This window comes from Rhinoderma darwinii, chromosome 1 (assembly GCF_050947455.1).
Source record: "Rhinoderma darwinii isolate aRhiDar2 chromosome 1, aRhiDar2.hap1, whole genome shotgun sequence".
In the NCBI taxonomy this organism is placed as follows: Eukaryota; Metazoa; Chordata; class Amphibia; order Anura; family Rhinodermatidae; genus Rhinoderma; species Rhinoderma darwinii.
The window spans coordinates 276659855-276684978 of record NC_134687.1 but is presented as its reverse complement, the minus strand read 5'-3'; the positions used below and the strand labels follow the sequence as shown (position 1 = coordinate 276684978).

The 25124-nt window shown below is 42.8% G+C and overlaps 1 protein-coding gene across 1 annotated transcript in view; it reads left to right on the top strand.

Annotated features, from left to right (window-relative positions):
* Window positions 1-25124, top strand: part of PTPRS (protein tyrosine phosphatase receptor type S) — a 523802-nt gene that overhangs the window by 274412 nt on the left and 224266 nt on the right. Inside the window, exons 16-18 of the mRNA XM_075864303.1 lie at window positions 22638-23225; window positions 23809-23906; window positions 24422-24675. Of these exons, the coding sequence (XP_075720418.1) occupies window positions 22638-23225; window positions 23809-23906; window positions 24422-24675 (940 nt within the window). The remainder of the gene's footprint in view (window positions 1-22637; window positions 23226-23808; window positions 23907-24421; window positions 24676-25124) is intronic.

Here is a 25124-nt window from a genome sequence, read left to right as displayed (position 1 = left end):
AAGTGTTAAGTTTATAGCCCGAATAATTCCCAAATTTGTGTAATGCCTTGAAAATAAGCGGAACATCCTGTAATGGATTTGCAAGAAATAAAAGTATGTCATCTGCAAATAACGTTTCCTTAACTTCCATCTTCCCTACCATTATACCCCTGAACAAATCAGACGAAACCAAGTAACGCGATAAAGGTTCCAATGCCAGGTTGAACAATAAAGGGGACAACGGGCATCCCTGCCTAGTACATTTGTATAAGCTAAATGGTTGGGATAGGAAACCCGTGGTATAAATTCTAGCTTTAGGAGCCTTGTAGATGTGATGTAGTAAGGTTCTGAAAGCCCCAGTTATCCGCACCTTATCCAAGACAGCAACCAACCTAACATTGTCAAAAGCTTTCTCCGCGTCTAATAAAAGTAATGCTGGGTGTTCCTTAGGTAATGGGCTATGCTGTACTCTGTCCAACACTGCTAGGACCGTCCTGATATTAGTGACCGCTGATCTACCTTTAATAAAGCCCACCTGTTTGGGGGCTATGAGATGTGGCATTATAGTCGCCAACCTATCCGCAAAAATTGAGAAAGTTTTGCATCTACGTTAATAAGTGATATAGGCCGAAACGACCCAGGCAATAGGGGATCCTTTCCAGGTTTTAACAATAGTTTAACATATGACATGTCCGCCGATGGTGGTAATCCCTCACTTCCCAAAGCATTGTTAAATAGAGAAACTAAAGTCTCAGTCACCTGTTCTCTCATGGCTTTAAAAAATTCTCCGTCAGAGGTTTGTTTAGCCTGGACCCAAGCCCGTCTAGCCTCTAACGTTGAGTGTGTTAAGTATACTGTGTAAGCTGTCCTCAATACAGCACTAGAGGAATTCAATTTTTGTGTTATTTCCCTTTTTTTGCTCACTGAGTATGCAAGTATCCTACCCCTCAGCACAGCCTTTGCCGTATCCCAGAAAAGTGAGGGATTAATCCTATGTCCTTCATTCGTTGAGGCGTACTCCAGCCACCATCCCCGTAACAATCGCACAAATCACTAGATCTCCTATAGTAGAGGACCCCAACCTTTGCTGCAATAATGGAGATATGAAAAAATAGTCTATCCTGGACGAAGACTGTTGGGCGTGTGAATAATGAGTAAATTCCCTTGCATCAGGATTACCTACCCGCCATGGGTCTATTAGGTGCGTGCTCTCCAACAATGGACCTAAAACCCTGTCGTGTTTTCTAGGGGCCCCTTTAGGAAAGGAATCGGAGTCTTGAATGGTGGGTGAGAGCCTATCCTCGCTATGATCTAGAACAGAGTTGAAATCAGCCCCCACTAGTTTATGTATGACAGTGTCTGATAGCAAGGAGCTTTCCAAACTGCTATAGTATGAAACATTATCACTATTGGGTCCATAGACGTTATAAATGCTTAAAACCCTGCAAGGAGTGCTAAGAGCAACATGGAGCAGACGTCCTTCCTTGTCCGAATCTGTATGTATCACCTCATGTACCATATTTCTACTGATCAGAATAAGTACTCCTTACGGCCACAAGCTGAAGAGCCGTATACTGAGCCCACCCACAATTTTTTCATGCGGTGGAAGTCACACTCCTTCAAATGAGTCCTGTGGGAGAGCGATATCGGTATGAAGTTTCTTTAGGTGACCAAGTACCATCATCCTTTTATTAGGGGACCGAAGCCCCTTTAGATTCCAAGAGGTCAGCTGCATAATTGTCTAAAAAAAGGCTCGATAATGACCATTCATAGATATCTATTTTTGGGCAAGAATGCCCCACTACCGCTCTGTTATATCTGCTCCAGTTTACTCCCAACATTACAACAAAAAACATCAAAAGAATATTGACACAACGAATGAAAACAATACCCAACCAAGAATGTCCACTTCAGTCCCAGCAGAACACGCATACATGGCTTCACTTTTTTCTGGACTGTGACCCTTTCTCCCCCCCCGCTCCCAGCATGTTCCAGTTATGGCCGTCAAGCTCCAGGACATGCTCGACAACCAAGTCACCCCGCACGTCCAGGAGCCATTATATCAGTGAGACATAACATTGCATGAATAATTGCATATGCTTAATAAAGCTGGAACTTCTTCAAGTAAAGTTCAACAAATTAAGTTACCACATTTGTATAAGGCAGAATAATAGTGCGATCTCTTATCATGACAAGAAATACTTATCAGTCCGGAATTTTCGCAATCCACTTTTCCACGCGTTGTCGTTGTGGAGTCTTGGACGTCTCTGCCCATTGTTGCTTAGGTGAAGATGCACGAGCTATCTCGGACCAGAAACAGTCTCGAGGGGGAGAAGCTGATAAAGGAGGGTCAGTCGTCCCAGATCCTTGACTCATGGTCGCTGCGACCAGTGCTTTGGGACTCCCATATCCAGAAATCTTGTCTACAAAGATTGCCGCTTCTTCAGGTGTATGGAGTACGTTAACGGAGCCATCCGTCTGCGTAATCCTCAAGGTGGCCGGATATTGGAATTTGATTTTGCGCTTGTATAGAGTGGTGCAAATTCCCCCGAAGGATCTCCGACGAGGTGTGACTTACGCTGAATAGTCTGCGAAAATAATTATTTTTGCTCCCCGCACATGTAAAGGGGTATTACGATTTCTGAAGGTGCGTAAAAGTTCCTTTTTATCGTTATAATCCAAGTAACGCATGATCACCTGCCGTGGTCTGGTTTGCGTCTGTCCTTTCGTGTTTGTTACTGATCCAGGAGGGCCTACACGATGTGCCCTTTCCACTCTACATGATCTGGTCAGTACCAACGCTTCTGGAAGCTCCGTCTCACAATTCCCCTGGAGGTGCTGTGGTTTAATGTGTTCAGACAGACCGACAATCTGGAGATTATTTCTCCTGGAACGATTCTCGAGATCCTCCAAACTAACTCGGAGCTTGGTGTTATCTCGCATTAGACCTTTAATGCAGGTATGGGCCCCTGCAGATTCATCTTCGATTAGGCCACATGCTGTTCCAGCTCATCAAGTCGAGTGCCATGTGAGGTAACCTCATTTTGAAGCTTCTGCAGCTTCGTTGTTACTGTGGCTATTAAAGAAACCCTAATATCAGGGGCCAGCTGAGTAGCAACCTCAATCGCCAGCATTCTGTATTCCAGTGGTAGGTCAGAAGCAGCTGACGGCAATATCACCTCTCCAGGGTGTGTTGCGCTTTGTGGCTGACTCTGGGAAGGCGATGGCTGTAGCGGTGCCACCATCTTGGATGGTGCCGCACCCTGTGTCTTATGTCCAACCTGGTGGGAGAACTTACGACTGCCGCTCCGAAGGAGATATCTCTCCATGCACCCTCCGTTCACTCTCTCTGAGCCTCCAGCTAAGTGCCGAGGTAATTTTTACTTGCGGGTGTGTGGCGGAGGAGGGTCAGGAGATCAGTGTTCCAGGAGCTCTCCTAACTCCGTCCTCACATCCCAGCGCCAGAACCGGAAGTCTTAGTCTTAGTCTTAGTCTGAGTGTAGAACTTCAAGTCTCCAAATTTTAGGCATCTTACTTGAAAAATAAATCATCATGACCTATCCTTTTTAATACGGTCTTGCTCACTATACAATGCTAGTATGTGTATATGCACCAGATAGCACTTTCTGATTACTTTCTTTAGTACTATTTTAAAAGGTGTTTTTTCCAATATGATGATGAACACTGATCTGTGAGAGATTGGCCAATGGCACCCCCACCAAACCTGAGAATGGGCTGGCAGTCAGCGGCTGCACCCCCACCGATCAATGCCATGTCCTATTATGTCCTGAAAAACTATAGTGTGACGGCCCCCAATTAGGGCTGGGCGATTTTGCCCAAATAGTTCATCTAGATTTTTTTCAGCACTATGGACTATTTTCGATTTGAATCTCGATATTCTTATTTTTGTTAAATAAACGGGAAAAAAAATCCAAGATGGTATATATGGTAGATTGATAGTAAACAATGTACAGTATATATGGTGTGGTGCATAAATCAAGCAGCAGGAGAACACGGAGACCTGAGGTAAAATACACAGAAGAAATTCACATCGCATTCCCTATGGTTAGCGAGTACGCCAGGAAAGCTCCAGACGTACACACTTAACGTGTCCTTATGTTATAATTAGCCTGGTGTTAATTATAATACATTTGTAGGGCAGAGGTGGTTACGCTCTTTCCCAGAGTTCACGCCCGTTTCTACAAAAGTGGCGCGGGTGGCGCAAAAGTCGCAATTTGCACAGCAAATTGCAACTTTTGGGCCCTTTTGCGACATGTCAGAAGTTTGTTGAAGGTTTAGTGATACTTTAAGCCAGGGGTCTCAAACACATGCCGGTGAGGTTGTCATCTGCGGTCCACGAGGCATCATACCTCCCTCGGGAGGGGAGAGAGCAGACCGAAGGAGGAGTGTGACGGCGCTCCTTCATGACGACAGCTTATATTAGCGCTCTGCTCCGGGATTACTGCTCTGAGGAAGTCCCTGACATGACTGTCCATATACGGACAGTGATGTCAGGAGCGGAGCTGGAGTCCCAGTCAAAGTGCTAGAAGCGGCTCTGCTCCAGGACTCTGGCGGGGAGTCACTGTCTATATATGTATGTACAGTGATTTCAGGAGCAGAGATTGAGTCCCAGGCAGAGCGCTAGTAGCGCTCTGCCTGGGACTCCAGCTCTGGGCTTGCCCCTGACATCACTGTCCATTTATGCCTATACTAGTGCTCTGCTTTGCTTTGGGACTTTGGCTCTTGGGTTGCTCCTGACATCCCATTCTGATCCGGGAGGATCCCCTGACGTCACTGTGGAAGGTAACGTCCTGGCTCGTCCAGCAGAGGAATCCCCGGCCTAAGCATCGGCAACGCTCTGGCTGGGGATTCCACTCCTAGAGGGAGCCCCAATGGAGCTATCTACAGTGAGGTATGTGTGTGTGTGTGTCACTATCTATAGGTGGTGGGGGTGTGGCACTATCTACAGAGGACACTGTGGCACTATCTAAAAAAGGGCTGCCAAATCTTGATATTCTTGTGTCTGCCAAACCCTGCCAACTGAGCAGCCTCACTGCATTTAGCGACACTTAAACTGGAAAAATGAATTGTTAAAATACATGTACTGTAGAGTAAACGTGCAAATTTCAATTACGTTTAAACCTAGCAGTATTATTATAGTAATGTAGTGTTATTATAGTAATGTAATGTATTATAGTAATGTAGTATTGTTATGGTACTGTAGTATTATTATAGTAATGTAGTATTGTTATAGTAGTTAGAATATCTAATTGATTAACAATACTTTTGTATTGTATCAAATTTGAAAGTAATGCGGCCCGTCAACTTCACATTTTTTCTACGTGCGTCCCATTTACCCGGCTGAGTTTGAGACCCCGGCTTAAAGCCCCGGAATGCAGCTGGAACTGAATGGGTTAAGAAGCTTTCTGCGAGAATGGGATGGCGTATAAAACACAAAATATCTGGAATCAGTATAACTCACTGCGGCTCCTGTTCCTTGTCAGCATTTATCGGCATTCACTGATGTAGATGCGCTGTGCGCATGCATGCTTGTTAATAAAGCTTTTTTTCTCGCTCCTGCCATGGGGGCGGGGCCTGTAATGATTTCACGATTCTGGGCAAATCCAGAATCGTTCTGACTTGAAATGGCGAATTAATCAAATTAATTTAATCGCCCTGCCCTACCCCTAATGTATCTCCTCAGTTTACTACTGTTATTTGTGTGATAATTAACTGTTTCTTAAATTATATGCGGTGCCATTTATACATATTTTTCACTTGAAGCTATTTGATGTATTCCTTTGAGACTTGCATGTAAACAATGTTAAGGCACTATGTTTATGTTGTACGTTGGAAAAGCTCCCTACGTACAAGATAAACGTGTCCATAGGGCTCCATTATCCCGACAGAGACCAAAAGCATGTCCTTTTGGCCTCCGTGGGGCTGGTATACATCGGTATACCTTTTTTTTGAAGGATGAAGAAGCGTAGTGGACTACGCTATTCCATGCTGAGGGATCCCGCAGAAAAAATGTATACTACATAGTAAACGTTTTTTAATATGGGAGCCTATGGGTGACATTAAAGAGGCTCTGTCACCACATTATAAGTGGCCTATATTGTACATGATGTGATCGGTGCTGCAATGTAGATTACAGCAGTGTTTTTTATTTAGAAAAACGATCATTTTTGACGGAGTTATGACCTGTATTAGCTTTATGCTAATGAGTTTCTCAATGGACAACTGGGCGTGTTTTAATTTTTGGCCAAGTTTGCGTTGTACAGAGGAGTGTATGACGCTGACCAATCAGCGTCTTACACTTCTCTCCATTCATTTACACTGCAGATAGCGATATAGCTATTTCGCTATGTGCAGCCACATAAACACACTATAACATTACTGCAGTGTCCTGACAATGAATAAACATTACCTCCAGCCAGGACGGGATGTGTATTCCGAATCCTGACCACTTCTCTGTGATTTACAGCATAGCAGGCGTAGTCTCGGGAGATTACGCTGCAAACTGTCATTTACAGCGAGATCTCGCTGTGCTGTGCTGTGCTGTAAATCGCAGAGAAGTGGTCAGGATTCTGAATACACATCCCGTCCTGGCTGGAGGTAATGTATATTCATTGGCATGACACTGCAGTAATATTATAGTGTGTTTATGTGGCTGCACATAGCGATATGCCAGCCAATCGGGTCACTTCTTTAATTTTCCAAAGGGCCTTTGAAAAATCAGGGGTGGAATCTGGTAGTTATGGGCAACTACTCCACTTTTCATATGCACCAGTTTTGATAAATCTCCCCCATTGGCCATTTGTAAGAGCCTTTAAAGGGAACCTGTCATGTACATTATGCTACCTTTCTGAGGGCAGAATAATGTAATGACAGACACGTTAATTTTAGCGGTCTGTCACTTATGTGCTAATGTGAACCCTTTCATGAGAACGTACATTCAGAGTTCAGGCAGCGCCGCCAGAGAAGAGCCCGGCGTAGAGTGAGTGGAACTAGGGCTCCTAATGAATATACCACACTCTCTGCCGGCACTGCCTGAGCTCTGATTTTAAGTTCTCATGAAAAGATTCATAATAGCACATAAGTGACGGACCGCTTAAATCAACTTTTTTGAATGGTCCCTTGACAATAAGTGGATCACAACGTGTCCCCTTGCTGAGACCCCAAGCGATCAGCTGTTAGCTGTGAAAAACCTGGCAGTAAGTGTTCTATTTTGATGCGGCGCCACCACAGGTTAAACTAAGTATTACACAGTAGCTATTCAAATCAATGTTTTGTTTGTGTGATACAGGACAGGTAGTACAGGGCAAGAGACACTCTTTGTAACTGCTCTCCACTCTTGTCAAGAGATGATCCCCCTCTATTAACTCAGAATAACCTAATAGAGTATATGAAAATGGGTTTTCTAAACTGGACAACCCCCTTAACGACATGCCGCGAACATGTACGTGGCAGCCGTTAAGGGGAAGTATGGAGCGCGCTCCATACTTAGTGGGTGTCAGATGTGTAATACAGCCGACACACCACTGCAACGGGTGGACTCAAAGATCACTTTGATTCCACCCGTTTAACCCCTTAGATGCTGCTGTTAATTGCGACCGTGGCATCTAAAGCCTTCGATTTCGGGGTGGCGATCGCGGTTTGTCGATCATCATCATGGCAGCCTGGGAGCCTAATGAAGGCCCTCAGGCCTGTCATCTTTGGCATCTTAACCCTTTCAAGACCGAGCTCATTTTGGCCTTCAGGACCAGCCCCATTTTTTCAAATCTGACGTGTTAATTTATGTGGTAATAACTCCGGAATGCTTTTGCCTATCCAAGCGATTCTGAGATTGTTTTCTCGTGACATATTGTACTTTATATTAGTGGAAAAATGTGGTCAATAAATTCATTGCTTATTTGTGAAAAACACCAAAATTTAGAGAAAATTTGCAAAAATTAAGATTTTTCTAATTTTAAATTTATCTGCTTGTAAAACAGATAGTAATACCACACAAAATAGTTACTATTTCACATATTCCATATGTCTACTTTATATTTGCATCGTTTTTGAACATTATTTTATTTTTCTAGGACGTTACAAGGCTTAGTACTTTACCAGCAATTTCTCACATTTTCAAGAAAATTTCAAAAGGCGATTTTTACAGGGACCAGTTCAGTTCTAAAGCGGCTTTGAGGGCCTTATGTACTACATAGACCCCATAAATCACCCCATATTAACAACTGCACCCCTCAAAGTATTCAAAACAGCATTCAGAAAGTTTCTTAACCCTTTAGGCGTTTCACAGGAATTAAAGCAATGTAGAGGGGAAATTGACAATTTTTTTTTTTTGTTGCTGCAATTCATTTGTAATACATTTTTTTCTGTAACACAGAAGGTTTTACCAGAGAAACGCAACTCAATATTTATTGCCCAGATTCTGCAGTTTTTAGAAATATCCTACATGTGGCCCTAGTGCGCTACTGGACTGAAGCAAAGGTCTCAGAAGCAAAGTAGCACCTAGTGGATTTTGTGGCCTCCTTTTTTTAGAATATATTTTAGGCACCATGTCGGGTTTGAAGAGGTCTTGTAGTGCCAAAACAGTGGAAATCCCCCAAAAGTGACACGGTTTTGGAAACTGCACCCCTCAAGGAATTTTTCTAGGGGTATAGTTAGCATCTTGACCCCACAGGTCTTCTGCCATATTTATTGGAGTTTGCCTGTGAAAGTGAAAATCTACTTAATTTCTGAAAAAATATTTAAAAAAAAGATATTTGCAAGGAATATAGAATAAAAAGAATATAGAATAAAAAGCACCCCAAAACTTGTAAAGCTACTTCTCTCGATTTACAGCAATACCCCATATGTGGTACTAAACCGCTGTTTGGACCCACGGCAGAGCTCAGAAGGGAGGGAGCGCCATTTGGATTTTGAAGCGCAGATTTTGCTGGATTGGTTTACAGTGCCATGTCGCATTTGCAACGTCCTGGAGGGAGCAAAACGGTGGAAACCCCCAAAAGTGACCCCATTTTGTAGACTACACCCCTCAAGGAATGTTTCTAGGGGTATAGTTAGCATTTTGACTCAGTTTTTTTTTGCTGAATCTAGTGGAATCAGGCCGTGAAAATGAAAATTTACTTTTTTCTGAAAAAACATAGAAATATTTAATTTTTACAATGAATAAAGGAGAAAAATCACCCCAAAATTTTTAAAGCAATTTGTCCTGATTACAGCAATACGCGATATGTGGTAATAAACTGCTGTTTGGACCCACGGCAAGACTCAGAAGGGAAGGAACAATATTTAGCTTTTGGAGCTCAAATTTAGCTGGAATGGTTTTCGGGTGTCATGTCGCATTTGCAAAGCCCCTGAGGTACCAAAACAGTGGAAACCTCCCAAAAGTCTCTTTAGGGGACTGGAACGAGCGATCGTTAGGTCGCTGGTACAATACACTGCAGTACTAATGTATTGCAGTATAATATCATTTTTACAGGCTCCTGTAACAGCGCGATCGCTGTTCCTGTCCATTAGTCCCGGGTGTCAGCTGTAATACACAGCGGACACCTGCAGAATATGGCGCGGGCGCAGCTCATGAGCCCGCTCCATATATAACCCCCCGCACCACGACATGCTATTAAGTCGTCGTGCGCGAAGGTGTTAATGCGCAGCGGATGGTGCAAAGTGAAAATTAAAATTTTCCACTGATATGCCATTTTAACGCACAATATGTTGTTCCCAGTTTGTGCCACTGAAGACAAATACCTCATACAATGTTGAGCGGGTTCTCCCGGATATAAAATATCATATATGTGGACGTAAGCTGGTGTTTGGGCACGCTGTGGGGCTCAGAAGGGAGGGAGCGCCGTTTGGCTTTTAGAGAGCAGAGTTTGCTTGGTAACTGTTCTGTTTGGGGTTTTGCTGGTATTTCAGTTTATGATGTGGGGGTATGTGTAAATTGGGCAGAGTACATCAGGACATAATAATTCGGTAAATAAATAATAATCCGCAGATATGTGGCCAATGTCGCACTGATAAATGGCGCCCGATCTTATCAGCTTTTGGACACTGCACAATTTCTGTCACTGTATTCTGAGAGCCAGAACTTTTTTTATTTTTTCTTCACCGGAGCCATGCGAGAACTTATTTGCTGCGGGACAATCTGTAGTTTTCATTGTTACCATTTTAGGGTACATGTGATTTTATTATCACTTTTTATTAGATTTTTTTGGCAAGCAAAGTGACAAAAAAACAAATTCTGACAATGTTTTTTGTCTTTTTTTTTTTACACTTTTCACCGTGCGCTATAAATGACATTTGACTTTATTCTGCGGGTCGGTACGATTACGGCGATACCAGATGTATATAGTTTTTTTTCTGTTTTGTGGCATTTGTGCAATAAAATCACTTTTCGATAAAATAATTTCTTTTTTGTCACCATATTCTGAGAGCCATAACTTTTTATTTTTCAGTCAAAAAAGCGGTGTAAGGGCTTGTTTTTTGCGGGACGGGTTGTCGTTTTTATTGGTACTATTTTAGGGTACATGCGACTTTTTGATCACTTTTTATTCTATATTTTTGGAGGGTTGATGACCAAAAAAATAGTGATTCTGACATAGTTTTTTAATTATTTTTTTTGCGCTGTTCACCGTGCGGGAAAAATAATTTTATAGTTTTATAGTTTGGGTCGTTACGAATGCGGTGATACCAAATGTGTGTACTTTTTTTAACATTTTCATTTTTTTCCTATAATAAAAGACTTATAGGACAAAAAGCATTTTTTGTTTTTGTAACTTTTATAACTTGTTTTTATACTTTTTATAAAACATTTTTATTACTTTATTTTTAACTTTTTACTTGTTTTACTTGAAGACCTGCAGCACTGATTGCTGCTATAATACATTACACTACCTAGGTAGTGTAACGTATTATAAACTGTCAGTGTGACGCTGAGAGTCACACTGACAGGAAGCTTATGAGGACCGGCCTCCAGCTGGTTCTCATAGGCTGCTGTGCATGGCAGACCCGGGGGCCGTTGTATGGCCTCCGGTTCTGCCTTATAACCGACTGCAGCACCAGCAATCGGTCCCCGGGAAAGTTTGTTGTAGCAACAAACTTTCCAGTTTGTTGTAGTAACAAACTTTCCAGTTCGTTGCTACAACAAGCTTTCCCTGCGATCACATGACCGGGACCTGAACCAATTAGGTCCCGGTCATGTCTCCAGGACCAGAGGCAGGGGTTAGCAGCGCGATCCGGGTGTCAGCGCTACTCTGAGACACCCGGATCGCACTTTTAACACCCACCGTGAGTTCACGTCGGCACTGCACAGAGCCCAGCAAATGCTGACGTGAATATACAGTGGGCGGTCGGGAAGCGGTTAAGGTCTGCCTCTGGCAGAGCTTAATAGGAGCCTGTGAAAATCGCTATATAATGCAATACATTAGTATTGCAGTTTATATTGCAAGCGCTCCAAATGGTTCAAGTCCCCTAGGTGAACTTCTAAAAAATAAAAAAACAGTTAAAGATTTTTTAAATGTACCAAAAACATAAATATTAAAAGTTTTAAAAAAAACACCTTTTCACATTTTTCTTATCCCTAATGTAATGATAAATAATCCTGAAATGGCAGCAATAAAAACCACAGCCCATCCCATGTTATTTTTTCCCATACCACCCCACAAATATTCAGGTTTTTTTTGCGGTTTCTCAGTACATTATATGGTGCCATGAAAAACGACATCTCGTCCCGCAAAAAACAAAGGCCTTATACTGCTACGTCAACTAAAAAATAAAGTCCTGGCATTTAGAAGGCAGGGAGGGAAAAAAATTAATGAAAAAACAAAAATTGGCCGTGTAAGGGGTTAAAGTGAAATCACTGTGACAATTAAATTTAAAATGTCCCAATTTTATTGTTATGCAGTTAGGGATTTACTGAAGCATCATGAGTATTGGTTGTTACTTATATAGTTCTTTCTTTAATTTCTTCTTTGAGCAAGCGTACTACTGCCAGATAGTCACATTCGAGTTTCTCTTAGGCCTTATTCACACGAACGTGTTATACGTCCGTGTTACGTGCGTGATATTCACACGCGACGCATGGACCTATGTTAATGAATGGGGCCGTTCAGACTGCCAGTGAATTTCATGCAGCGTATGTGCGCTGCGTGAAACTCACGACATGTCCTATACTTGCCAGTGTTTCGCGCAGCACGCCCCCCATTGAAGTCAATGGGTGCGTGCCAATCACGCACGGCACACGGAAGCACTTCCGGGTGATGCGCGCTACAGTAGTAAAATAAATGAATGAAAACAGAAAAGCACCTTCTGCTTTTATGTTTGTAAACCTAAAACCAGTGTCATAATGATGCCAGCTGCGCGAGAATCACGCAGCCACGCACCATATGCTGATGCTACACAGACCTTTTGCGCGCGCAAAATGCGGCGTTTTTTGCACGCGCAAAACGCAGCATTTTTTGTGCGCGCAAAACTGACACGTCTGTGTGAATAAGGCCTTAATGCCATAATCATTGCAAATGTTGAAGTATAAGAAAACATTCACAATAACATGGAAATGACCTCATTTTGACATCACATTCTTTTGGAGCTTTTATTTGTATTTAACATTAACCTCTTAAATACTGTAAATAGTAATTATAAAGCAAGTTTAGCACAGGCAGATATTCGCCACCTTTTAACTAGCTTGTCAATCGGCGCTCGTTTGCTCCATTCAAACGGAGAAGTGATCGGGAGTATGGGGACAAACGATCCTTACTACAATCATTTGCATCTTGTCGGCAGCACATGCCCTGTTTACACGGGGAGATGTGCTGTCGACTATCGACCATTTTCATGACCGCATAAAAGATCCGATCAGTCGATGAACAAGCGTTTGCTCGATCACCAGCTAATCGCTGCCCTATTTACATCCAGGCATTGGCCCATGTAAAAGGGCTTAAATACATATATTTATATAATTATGGATAAAAATAAGAGAAATTGATTCACTGTAAGAACATGTAAGGCTCTGTTCATATCTACGTTGTGATTTTAGTTTCTAAAGGAAACCACAACGCAGCATCGGATCCGTCGTAATACGGATACCCCCGGTGCCCTACGGACCCCATTGATTTGTGTGGGGTTCTTCGGTTTCTGTGATGATATCTGACAAAATCTGCAATGGAGGCTGCGAATAAAGGCTCCGGTGCAGATCTGAACAGAGCCTGGGAAGTTATTCGAAGTTATCTTCTAAGTATGTAGACAATTTCATGGTATAGACCAAATCTGCAAACGTATAAATCCAATACAAGCTCAAAAATATATGCGAGCAGGGAAATACTAGTTCTGTATATACAGGAAAGTACAGTATATCTTTACAGTTTAGCTTAACACCGGGCCGATTCTAGCTTTTCTGCTGCCTGAGGCGAAAATTGAAATGCCGTCCCCCTAGATTTTGATTGACATTCCCTTGGCTGTTCTACATCACTACCAGCCTCCTCAAGCTCTTGCTGATGTGCCGTTGCCTTGTACTCCCCTGGCATGCGCAGTGCAGCGATGAGACCGGGCAGAGTACACCCCACTGCACAGTACGTGGACAAGGCAATGGCGCATCCGATAAAGTTGTACTAGCCAGAGGGATGTCAATCAAACATAGAAAGGTGGGTTTGGAGGCAGGACTATGTGACTCTTCAGGATCGCGGCACCGCACCATGACCCTTTAATGAGTAATTAGCATACAGTGTGCTCCGTTTTAAAAGTTTATTTTATAGATTTTGCTTTTGGAAATATTGTCAGGTCATGTTCAAGGGGTTAAAACTGCCAGACAGGTTCCCATTAAATATACAATGAATTGAAAACAATTCCACCTGCCCTGCAATCTTATTATTATAAATATATCCTATATATATATGTAAAGGATCTGCCAGACACAACTTCTGTGTCGACGCCTGTGGGTAATCAGTCTGCACCTGCTCCTATGTCTGTGAGACTGACTCCATCTTCCACCACTCAGGATGGCAGGCTTAGGAGTAGGAGAGCCTATCACAGCCTGGCCAGACGGTGCTAGCTCCCGCCCACTGTCTATTTATACCTGCCTTTCCTGTTCCTCCTTTGCCTGTGATTCTGCTCTGCTTGTTTCCTGGCTCTGCTGCTGCTGCTTGAACTACTGATCCTCTGCTTGTTATTGACCTTGGCTTACTGACCACTCTCCTGCTCAGCGTTTTGTACCTCGTGCACTCCTGGTTTGACTCGGCTCGTTCACTACTCTCGTTGCTCACGGTGTCTCCGTGGGCAGCAGCCCCGTTTCCCTAGCTTCTGTGTACCCTTGTCTGTTTGTCTGTCATTCACTTACTGAGCGTAGGGACCGTCGCCCAGTTGTACCCCGTCACCTAGGACAGGTCGTTGCAAGTAGGCAGGGACTGAGTGGCGGGTAGATTAGGGCTCACCTGTCTGTCTCCCTACCCCGTCATTACAATATAATTACAGCATCAAAACCAAGCTCTGAGATATACAGCTCCAGAACAAAGCTCAATATATATATACAGCACCAGAACAAAGCTCAGTACATAAATACAGCACCAGAACAAAGCTCAGTGCATAAATACAAATCCAAAACCAAGCTCAGTACATCTATACAACACCAGAACCAAGCACATACATATATACAGTACCAGAATCCGGCTCATACATATATACAGTACCAAAACTAAGCTCAGTACATATATACAGCACCAGAACAAAGCTCAGTACATCTATACAACACCAGAACAAATGCAGCTTAATTTAGTGAAACCACTGACGCAGTGGCGTAACTACCGCCGTAGCAGCAGTAGCAGCTGCTACGGGGCCCGCGGCATGAGGGGGCCCGTGTCGCCCGCCGGCACGGGCCCCCACCATGGCCGGAGGCTCCGCTAGCAGCCGCTATGGCTGCTACAGCGGGACGCCACTGAACACTACGGCAGAGCAGGGAGGTATCTCCCCGCTCTGCCATTAACTGGTTCCCGACCGCTGGCTGTATTTTTACGGCCAGCAGTCAGGGTCCTTAAAACCCGAGCCATAGACTTTCTACGGCTCGGGTTTTAATTTGCTGCCCGCGCGATCGGGCAGCTGAATGTCGGGTCTCCGGCTGTCAGTGACTGCCGGGGACCCTGAGGAGAGGATAGAAGCAGCTTTCGCTGCTTTTGTCTTCTCTGATCACTTGTACACAGCGCTGAATGCGCGCTGTGTACAGGAATAGAGACAGCAGCAGCGGCGCTGTCTCTATTCCTCCCGGTGATCATGTGACTGGTCACATGATCGCCGGGTGCCGTTAGTGGCAGGCTGCTGCTGGGTCTTACTAGACCCAGCACAGCCCTATTAGTGACAATCGTCACTATGAGAGGGCTGATTTCCCCTGTAACTGGGGCTGCTGTGCAGCTCCAGTTACAGTTGAAAAACATGGTGTAAAAGAAAGAAAAAATATATATAAAGTTCCCCAAAGGTCTTTTTTGACCTTTGAGGGGCAGACCATAGTAATAAAAAAATAGTAAAGTAAAGTGCAAAAAAAATGTAAATAATAAATACACATAAAATACCCACCCCAAAAAAAAAACGTTCCCCCCGCCAATCATTGTTGTAACGCTAGCGCTGACCCAATTACCCTAATATAGACATGTAATATATAAAAATTTACGGTAGACAATGACGATCACAAATAAAAGGTCTATTTTAGGGTAAAACTATGTTATTACCAAAAAAAAAAAATAGCTTAAATGTAAAAAAGCTTATTTTTTTACTATTATTTTCAAACTTTATGAATAAAAATTCTAAAATAGCAAAAAAGGTGTGTATAAAAATGATAAAAAAAGAAACCTGCATTATCTACGGAAAAAAACGTCGCAAAAATCACGTCGTTAGCCCAACAAATAAAAAAGTTATAGCCATTTAACTAACACGTGCTAAAAATGGCTAAACGGTGTCTGGTCCTGAAGGCGCAAAATAGAGCAAAATACATGTATCCCCTCCTCACAGGATGCCCACAGGATAGAGAATACTATGTGTGATCGCCGGCATTGATAGGGAGAACGGGGGACTGAAAGTCCCCTGAAGTTCTCCATCACAAACCTCGGACTTCCGGGGTCTGTGTCGGCAGCTCCGTAGAAATGAATGGAGCGCCGGTCGTGCTTGTGCGCATGCGTGACCAGCGCTCCTTTCATTTTTATTGAGCTGCGCAGACGCCGGAAGTCAGAGGTTAGTCACGGAGAACTTCAGGGGACTTTCAGTCCCCCGTTCTCCCTATCGCTGCCAGCGATCACTCATGTATCCCCTATCCTGTGGAGATCCTGTGGAGAGGGGATACATGTATTTTGTTGGACACACTGTAGGTCGCATTTTTTTGGGAGGGGGGACGCTGTATGGCATTCCCTACAGGGGGGGAACGCTGTATGGCGTTCCCTACAGGGGGGGAACGCTGTATGGCGTTCCCTACAGGGGGGGTGGCTGTACGGCGTTCCCTACAGGGGGGGTGGCTGTACGGCGTTCCCTACAGGGGGGAGCTGTACGGCATTCCCTACAGGGGGGCTGTATGGCGTTCCCTACAGGGGGGGGGCTGTATGGCGTTCTCTACGGGGGGGCTGTATGGCGTAATCTGCAGGGGGGCTGTATGGCGTTCTCTGCAGGGGGGCTGTATGGCGTTCTCTGCAGGGGGGCTGTATGGCGTTCTCTGCAGGGGGGCTGTATGGCGTTTTCTACAGGGGGATGTATGGCGCTATCTACAGAGGGGGGCTGTATGGCGTTATCTACAGGGGGGCTGTAAAAAAGGCACCATCTACAAGGGGGTGGGGGGGGGGTTGTGTGACACCCAGGGGAGGGGGGGCCCCAGTCAAAGGTTTGCTATGGGGCCCAGTCTTTCCTAGTTACGCCCCTGTCCTGACGTATAGGTTTGTACGGCATAAAACTACAGCTCCCAGCACGGCCCAAACAATGGTAAGAATATGCTGGGAGATGCTGTTTCACAGCAACAAAAAAATCATATCCTAATCAAACCACCCATCATCTCGCTGCAGCTAATACAGTGACTACATTACTGATTAGAGGCAGAATAAAGATTTACATTGTTACTCACCGGTGACATCTCCGATTCTAGTTCTTTTTCTCTTTTCTTCTCTATCCGGTCCAGACCTCTATGATGACTTCTCCCGGCCACAACCCATTTTCTGCAGTTTTCCGCTCAGATGTCTTCAGCTTCTTACTATAAACCAAGATAAAATTCTCAACACACCTAAATATAATAGCGCCATACACTGCACCTCTAATTATAAACGCACCATACACTGTGTCCCACACACAAATACCGTGCCCCCTTTAGATAGTGCCCCCATAGCCCCCCTGTAGATGGTGACCCCCATAGAGCCTCTGTAGATACTGCCCTACATAGAAGCCTCTGTAGATAGTGCCCACATATGGACTCCAGAGCTGCAAGGAAATAGTGCTAACCACTGAGACACCGAGCTGCCCTACATATAGCTCCCCCCCATAGATAGTGCGCCACATATAGCCCACCTGTAGATAGTGCCTCACATATAGCTCCCCCTGTAGATGGTAACCCACCCCTGTATATAGTGTCCCACATATAGCCCACCCGTGTAGATAGTGCCCTACAAATAGCTCTCCCTGTATATAGTGTCCCATATATAGCCCACCCGTGTAGATAGTGCCCTACAAATAGCTCTCCCTGCACATAGTGTCCCACATATAGCCCACCCCTGCAGATAGACCCTACATATAGCTCGACCTGTAGATAGTGCTCCACATCCCCACATATTGACCCCCCTGTAGATATAGCCCCCCCGTAGATAATGCCACTCAGTTTTATTAGAAAAAAAATAACTTTACATACTCACATGATCCCATTCCCGCGCCGTCCAGTGGCAATGCAGGCCTGCTCTCTCTTGACAGGTCTGCTGGGGCTGAACGATGCATGTGGCATTGAAAAGCATGGCTTGTCCCGCCAATCAGTGCCTCTGAACAACAGAAGCGTCATTGCGCCGCTTGCGTCGTTGAAAGGCGCTGATTCGCGCAGCAAGAGATTTTGCCCTGCCAATCCGCGTCATTGTAAGACGCTGAATGGTTGGGCACGGAACGCCAAAACGTATAGTGCAATACATAGAATAGGTGTATTATACCCAGATTTTGCAGAATAATCCCCAACATGGGAGATAATTTCCTTAGCCTTAAAAAACATTCTATCTGAAACTGCTGACTACAACTACTACAGTATGTATGGTTGACAAAGATTATACTGAAACAAAATAAATATATATATATTGTGGAATTCAGAAGAGTTTATATATTGCTTGACTGCACAATGGACCACATTTATTATTCAATTTACGTCTGATTTTGTCAGAAATGTCACAGGTGAAAATTCGTTATCTAAAATTGCAACAAATCTTCAACATATCTTATTTCAAAAAAGAAAATGGTCAAGAAAATGGTTGAGGTCAAGCTGTAAACATACTGTTAAAGTCCTAAAAGGTTAAAAAAAAAAGGCACAAATTAGTGGTGCATATGTATGGCTGTTCATTGCTGTAATATTGTTACACATATAGTAGTTGATTGTGCAAGTTAATGTGTTTACAAAGGTCATGCATGTGACAGTGTAACAGGGCTGCCCATTGTGCACACATTTCTTTTCCTCATATTAGGGTGCTCTGGAGACTATGCCACTACGCTTCAAAATCACAACAGGCTGCTGCGTGAGACTGTGTCTTTACTACAGAGCCTGGGCATCATTTTTTTGTTTTGTTTTTTAAGTGAAAGTGTGGCGCTATCTACTGGGGGGAAAAGTGTGGTGCGATCTACTGGGGGAAAAGTGTGGCGCGATCTACTGGGGGAAAAGTGTGGTGCGATCTACTGGGGGGAAAATGTGGCACTATCTACAGGGGGGGTGTGGCACTATCTACAGGGAGGGAAGTGTGGCGCTGTCTACAAGGGGGGTGGTGCTATCTACAGGGGGGGGAGTGTGGCGCTATCTACAGGGGGGGGAGTGTGGCACTATCTACAAGGGGGTGTGGCACTATCTACATGGTCACTCGCACTATATGGACACCTTCTAGAGGTCACTGGCGCTATCTACATGGGCACTGTGTGTGGCGCTATTTACATGGGCACTATGGGGCTTTATGTGTGGGCACTATCTAAAGTGGCCACTGTGAAACGGTCTACAGGGGCATTACGGCACTATCTACATGGGCAGGGTGTTTTTCAGGGGGTTTGGACAAAAAAAAAACCTGGCAAATTAAATTTATCAGTTTTTTAACGGCTATTAATAACGGACAGACTGACTGGAAATGGATGATAATTTGGAGACACACTGATGTAAAATGGCAATGAAAAACTGATCAACTGTCGTCTGAATGTAGACTTACCCACACTTTTTCTTTACGAAACACTAACGCCTGTTCCGTACTGTATAATTTTGTTCAGTATGGAACAGCAGTTCCGTGGGGAGGCAGGCAGGGACTCCTAGCATCATAAAATGTCTATGATGCCAGGATTCCCGCTCACCTGCACCGCGGTCAGGCCGGGAAATGCAGCCGACGCACGGACTGTTTTTCACGGTCCGAACTCGGTCGTGTGCAAGAGGTGTAACAATATGGACAGTTCATTGTTTTAAAGATTTGTATGATAAGGGAGTAATGTAACCAATGTAATATAAGGATATTCAGAATTCGCTTTGACATGTTTTGAGAGCTTGCCCACACGTAACGGAATTGCTGCAGAAAATTTCTGCAACAATTCCGCAGAAAGTAGCAGAAATTCTGCTGCGGAAAAATTGCACCATTTCCTTCATTTTTTACTGCAGAAAATGGTGCGGATTTTTCTGCGTCGTTCTTTGTTTGAAGATGTTCCTCTCCTCTGAAAAATGCAGCAATTCAGTCCACTTTCCGCAGCAGGAATTTACATGTTGCGGTACAAAATCTGCTCGGAAATTTTACGCAGCGCGTGGATGAGATTTGTTAAATCTCACCCACTTTGCTGATACTTTATTCTGTGTATATTCCATCCGCGATTCCGGACGGAAAATACGCAGCAATTCCGCCACGTGTGGACAAGCCCTAAGGCTGGGTTCACACGACCTATTTTCAGACGTAAATGAGGCGTATTATGCCTCGTTTTACGTCTGAAAATAGGGCTCCAATACGTCGGCAAACATCTGCCCATTCATTTGAATGGGTTTGCCGACGTATTGTGCAGACGACCTGTAATTTACGCGTCGTCGTTTGACAGCTGTCAAACGACGACGCGTAAATGGACTGCCTCGGCAAAGAAGTGCAGGACACTTCTTTGCCACGTAATTTGAGCCGTTCTTCATTGAACTCAATGAAGCACAGCTCAAGATTTACGAGCGTCTCAGACGGTTCGCAAAATGCGAGGAGGAGCATTTACGTGTGAAACGAGGCAGCTGTTTTCTCTTGAAAACAGTCTGTCTTTTCACACGTAAATGACAGCTAGCGTGTGCACATACCCGAACAGTTGACATCTGTGGACATAGAACTCATTCTTATACATTTTTATTATCTTTCTTTATTAAATAATTTTGATGATAGTCAACATGCGTACTGTCAACATTACCTAAATAACAATTAGTTAGAATTGTATTTTTCAGAGAATAAATGTGTAATTTTTATACAATAGTCATAGTCTGTTTGTTTTTCCTTTTTTTGTTTTGTTTTAAATTAATGCATTGCAAATGTTATACTTTGGGATATTCATTACTATGATCCATATTTATAATGCTGAATCCATGATTTTATAGCTAAACACAATTTAAAAATAGAATTTCAGAGCCACTTTAAGTGTAGGTTAACATGCAATACATGATACAAATTCTAATACATTATTTCTGCACCAAATAAGCAGATTTTAAGTTTTATGCTGTTTATAGCAGGTATTTCAGTGTAGGTGCCCCTAATGCAATACTTCCACCCATGTGCCCTGGTGATTCACTGTAGTCTTAACACAGGGAGATGTGAATATTTTATATATATTTGAATTTTTTAAAACTATACGACCAGCAGATGATAGTTTGCTCGTTCATCTGCTGATCGCTGCCCTGTTTACACAGGGCAAATATCGGCAACGAGCGTTATATGAACGCTCATTTGCCCGATAATCGACCAGTGTAAAACCCACTTTAGGGACATTGAGTTGATCCACATTCATGTCTTTTACAATGTCCTCATTAACTGCTATTCAAGGACATGTATGTAGTCACTCCTCTCTACAAAGGCTAAAAGGGTATTGAAATTATAATTTTGGAAGTTTTACCTTTAATTTAGAAAATCTTCTCAGTTACAGAGAACAATACAGTGCCATCAGTCCACATTTTCCATTTGAGTTGTTTATTTTGGAAAGAAACGATTGTTAATTTTAGTTTAACCCGTTAGTGACCGCCAATATGCCACTAACGGGCTTTATTCTGATGCATACTCCTTTTCACGGTGCTGCATCAGAATAAATCTGCGGCAATGGGAGTAGTTAAAACCTCTGGTAGCTGAGAACTTGGGACATCGCTGCTCGAGTGGGCGGATCGAAATTTGCCCGTTTAACACCTTAGAAGCGGCACTCAATAGTGAGCACCGTGGTTTTGGAGAGAGGGAGGGAGTGCCCTCTCACCCCACTGGCACCCTGCTATGAGATCGCAGGGTGCCAGTGTCTTCTATGGCAGCTGGGGGCCTAATAAAGGCGCCCAGGGCTGCCTCTAGTAGATGCATCTGTATTATAGTGGATGCAGTGTATTATAAAAGCAATCGGACGATCGCATAGTGAAGTCCCCTAGTGGGACTAGTAAAAAAAAGTGTAATCAAGTTATTAATAAATAAATTAGTGAAAAAAAATAAAAAATACACTTTTTCCCCTTACAAAATGCTTTATTATGAAAAAATAAGTTACACATATTTGGTAGCGCTGCATCTGTAATGACCCCAACTATAAAGCTATTAAGTTCTTTAACCCGCTCGGCGAACGCTGTAAAAAAAATAAAACAAAAAGCAATGCCAGAATTGCTGTTTTCTTTTTATCCTGCCTTCAAAAAAATTTGATAGTGATCAAAAAGTCGCATTTACTCCATAATGGTACCGATAGAAACTACAAGTCGTCCCGCAAAAAAAAAAAGCCCTCCTACAGCTGTGTCGATGGAAAAATAAAGTTATGGCTCTTCAAATATGGAGATACAGAAACACATAATTTTGAAAAAAAAGTGTACTGTGTAAAAGTAGTAAAACGTAAGAAAACTATATAAATGTGGTATTGTCGCAATCCTAATGACCCGCTGAATAAAGTTATTATGTTATTTAACCCACACAGTAAATGGCGTAAATTAGAGACGCAAAAAAAAGTGGCGAAATTGCTGGGGTTTTTTCTATTACGCCCCAAAAAAAGTTCATAAAATTTAATCAATAAATTATATGTACCCCAAAACGGTGCTATTAAAAGATACAACTTGTCCCGCAAAAAACAAGACCTTATATAGCTATGTAAACGCAAAAATAAAAGTTATAGCTCTTGGAATGCGATGATGGAAAAACTTAAAAAATAGCTTGGTCATCAAGGTCTAAAGTAGACTGGTCACTAAGGGGTTAAGAATTGTGTTGTGTATCCTATCAGAAGTTTTCTTTCTCTTGTAGTTTCTGGAAAACCTCACCTTTCTGTCAATCGAATATCGGAGAGCAGCCTGCTAATACAATGGGAACCACCAAGTGAGTCAGTTGGACAAGTCCTAGGTTATCGCCTACAATTTGGGCGTTTTGATGCTAAAGTTCTCTCAGCGCTAGAGTTTGGAGCTCAAGAAAAGAAATATACAGCTAACAATATCCATAAGGGTGCAAAGTACCTCTTTAGAATGGTGGTCAAAAGCCGGGCGGGCTTTAGTGAGGAAGCGGTTCAAGAGTTCATGATACCGGAGGAAGCGCCTAAAGGTTACCCTCAATTAACTGATCCTAGCAATATCACTTCTGTGTCTATCCAGCTAAACTGGCTGCCTCCTGTTCTTGCTGAACAGAACGGTGTAATCACCAAGTATACATTATGCTATTGGGTAGTCGACTCTCCAGACAAAATGCTGGAAATGGACCTGCACTCTGCTGAAAGCTCTTACTTGCTGAGCAACCTGAAGCCTAATACTGTTTACGAAGTCAAAATACGTGCACACACCAGTAAAGGTCCTGGGCCTTACAGTCCAAGTGTCCAGTACCGCACTTTTCTTCTAAATCAAGGTAGGCCTTATCAGTCTTAATTCCTTGGCTTTAATTTTGGTTCTTGAAAGCAAGCAGGTAAACGACAGCCAGCCTCCTTCAGAACAAGTGCAGTCATGATAAATAGCATGGTGCTCTATCTGCCGTATTTTCTTTGTTCTATATATGAGTGATTCTGAAGGTTTCTCAGGTAAGTGCTTCCCCTTATTCAAGTTTAGTTAGGACACTTCTCATGGGTTTCTGGGTTCACCAATGACATCACAGGTGGGAAACTCCTCTGCATCCTCTTCCTTTTAGTGTGTTCATTGTAATATACTTGTTGCCACCTCTCATGCTTGACTATTCATTCTCACTCTTTTTGTGGTGTAATACTTTTAAATGTCTTTATAATGCCATTTCTGGTTTTGGAGTCATGAAGCAAAGTGTGGGCTCGATTTTAGTATTTTAATACTTAATAGTTGTGTTTTTTAAAAACATAGTTCATTTTCCTTTATAGTGTCTCAATATCTCCTCTGTCCTCTTGAAAGTGGTTCCTAAAGGGCATTTTCTACTTAAGTAACTTAGAGTCCTGGCCCTCTCCTTTTTTCTTTTCACTATTTTTCAGTATTACCCAAAAATTTTAAGGTCAAAATGGTCACGAAGACTTCTGTTCTCTTAAGCTGGGAATTTCCTGAAAATTACAACTCCGTAATGCCTTACAAGGTAAGAGCAGTAGTAGATTTTTTTTTTTAATTGAAGTATTATTGCTCATCGTTCATTTATGGCAAATCATCCTAAAACATGCTTTTCTGTATTGTTATTTATTATACAGACCGAAAATTACAGCTGAGCATTATACATTGCTTAATGCTATTGATAAGAAGTGGTATTTTTATTTATGTTTCACAATACACAGATTCAAGCAGTGTTCGTGTAGGAGAAGCATTTTATATGTATGGATAGTAATCCATACATACTGTGTTTGTTAATCATTTGTATGCATTGCTACTTTCTAAGTCCTTCATGTGGATATTAATTTTGGCTTTTTATTCTAGCCTTTATTTTATTTTCGGCAAGGTTGGGTCATAAGCTCATTTCCTGAACCCTAAGATATAACTGACAGATTGAAGGCAATTTTCACCTAGATTTACTTTATACTAAGTTCATATTAATAAATCAAGAACAATTGATTGTTTTATCAATTTTCCTAATCTCTACTATGATTCTCTTGCTTTAAGATTCAATATAACATGCAGACAGTGGATGTTGATGGACGGACAACAAAGAAATTAATCACCAACCTCAAACCGAAGACCTATTACAATTTTATTCTTACTAGTCGTGGGAACACTATGAGTGGTCTTCAGCAGACTGTTGCCGTTCGCACTGCACCTAACATGTTGGGTATAAAACCTTTGATAACCTGGAAGATTGATTCAGATGGTCGCATAATATTAACTCTGCCAAATGTGGGGACTACAGAGTCAGTCAGGTAAACGTTTTGATAATTGTTTTGTGATTTGGCAGAACTAAAACCTTTATTACAATTTAATTGGTTAAAATCTGATTAAAAAGCATTTTTTAACAGTTGATTTCAAGTTTAGTAAAGTAATGGTGTATTCATTTTCTCCACTGATTTAAAGGGGATTTCACATTGATTTATCACCTATCCATAGTCGATAAATGTCAGATTGGTGGGGTCCGACCCCGAGAACTGGGTCCTGTAGTGCTTTATGTGAATACAGTGGTGCTTCACGTGCTCAACCACTGCTCCATTCACTATCTAATGATAAATTATCATAATGAGAAAACTCCTTTAAATATTGCCTGTATCCCATCGTGTTGATCCAGAGGAAGGTAAAAACCCCCATGAGTTGGATGCCAATTGCGTCATTAGGTAAAAATTTCCTCCTCGACTACAAATATTGCAATCATGAAAAA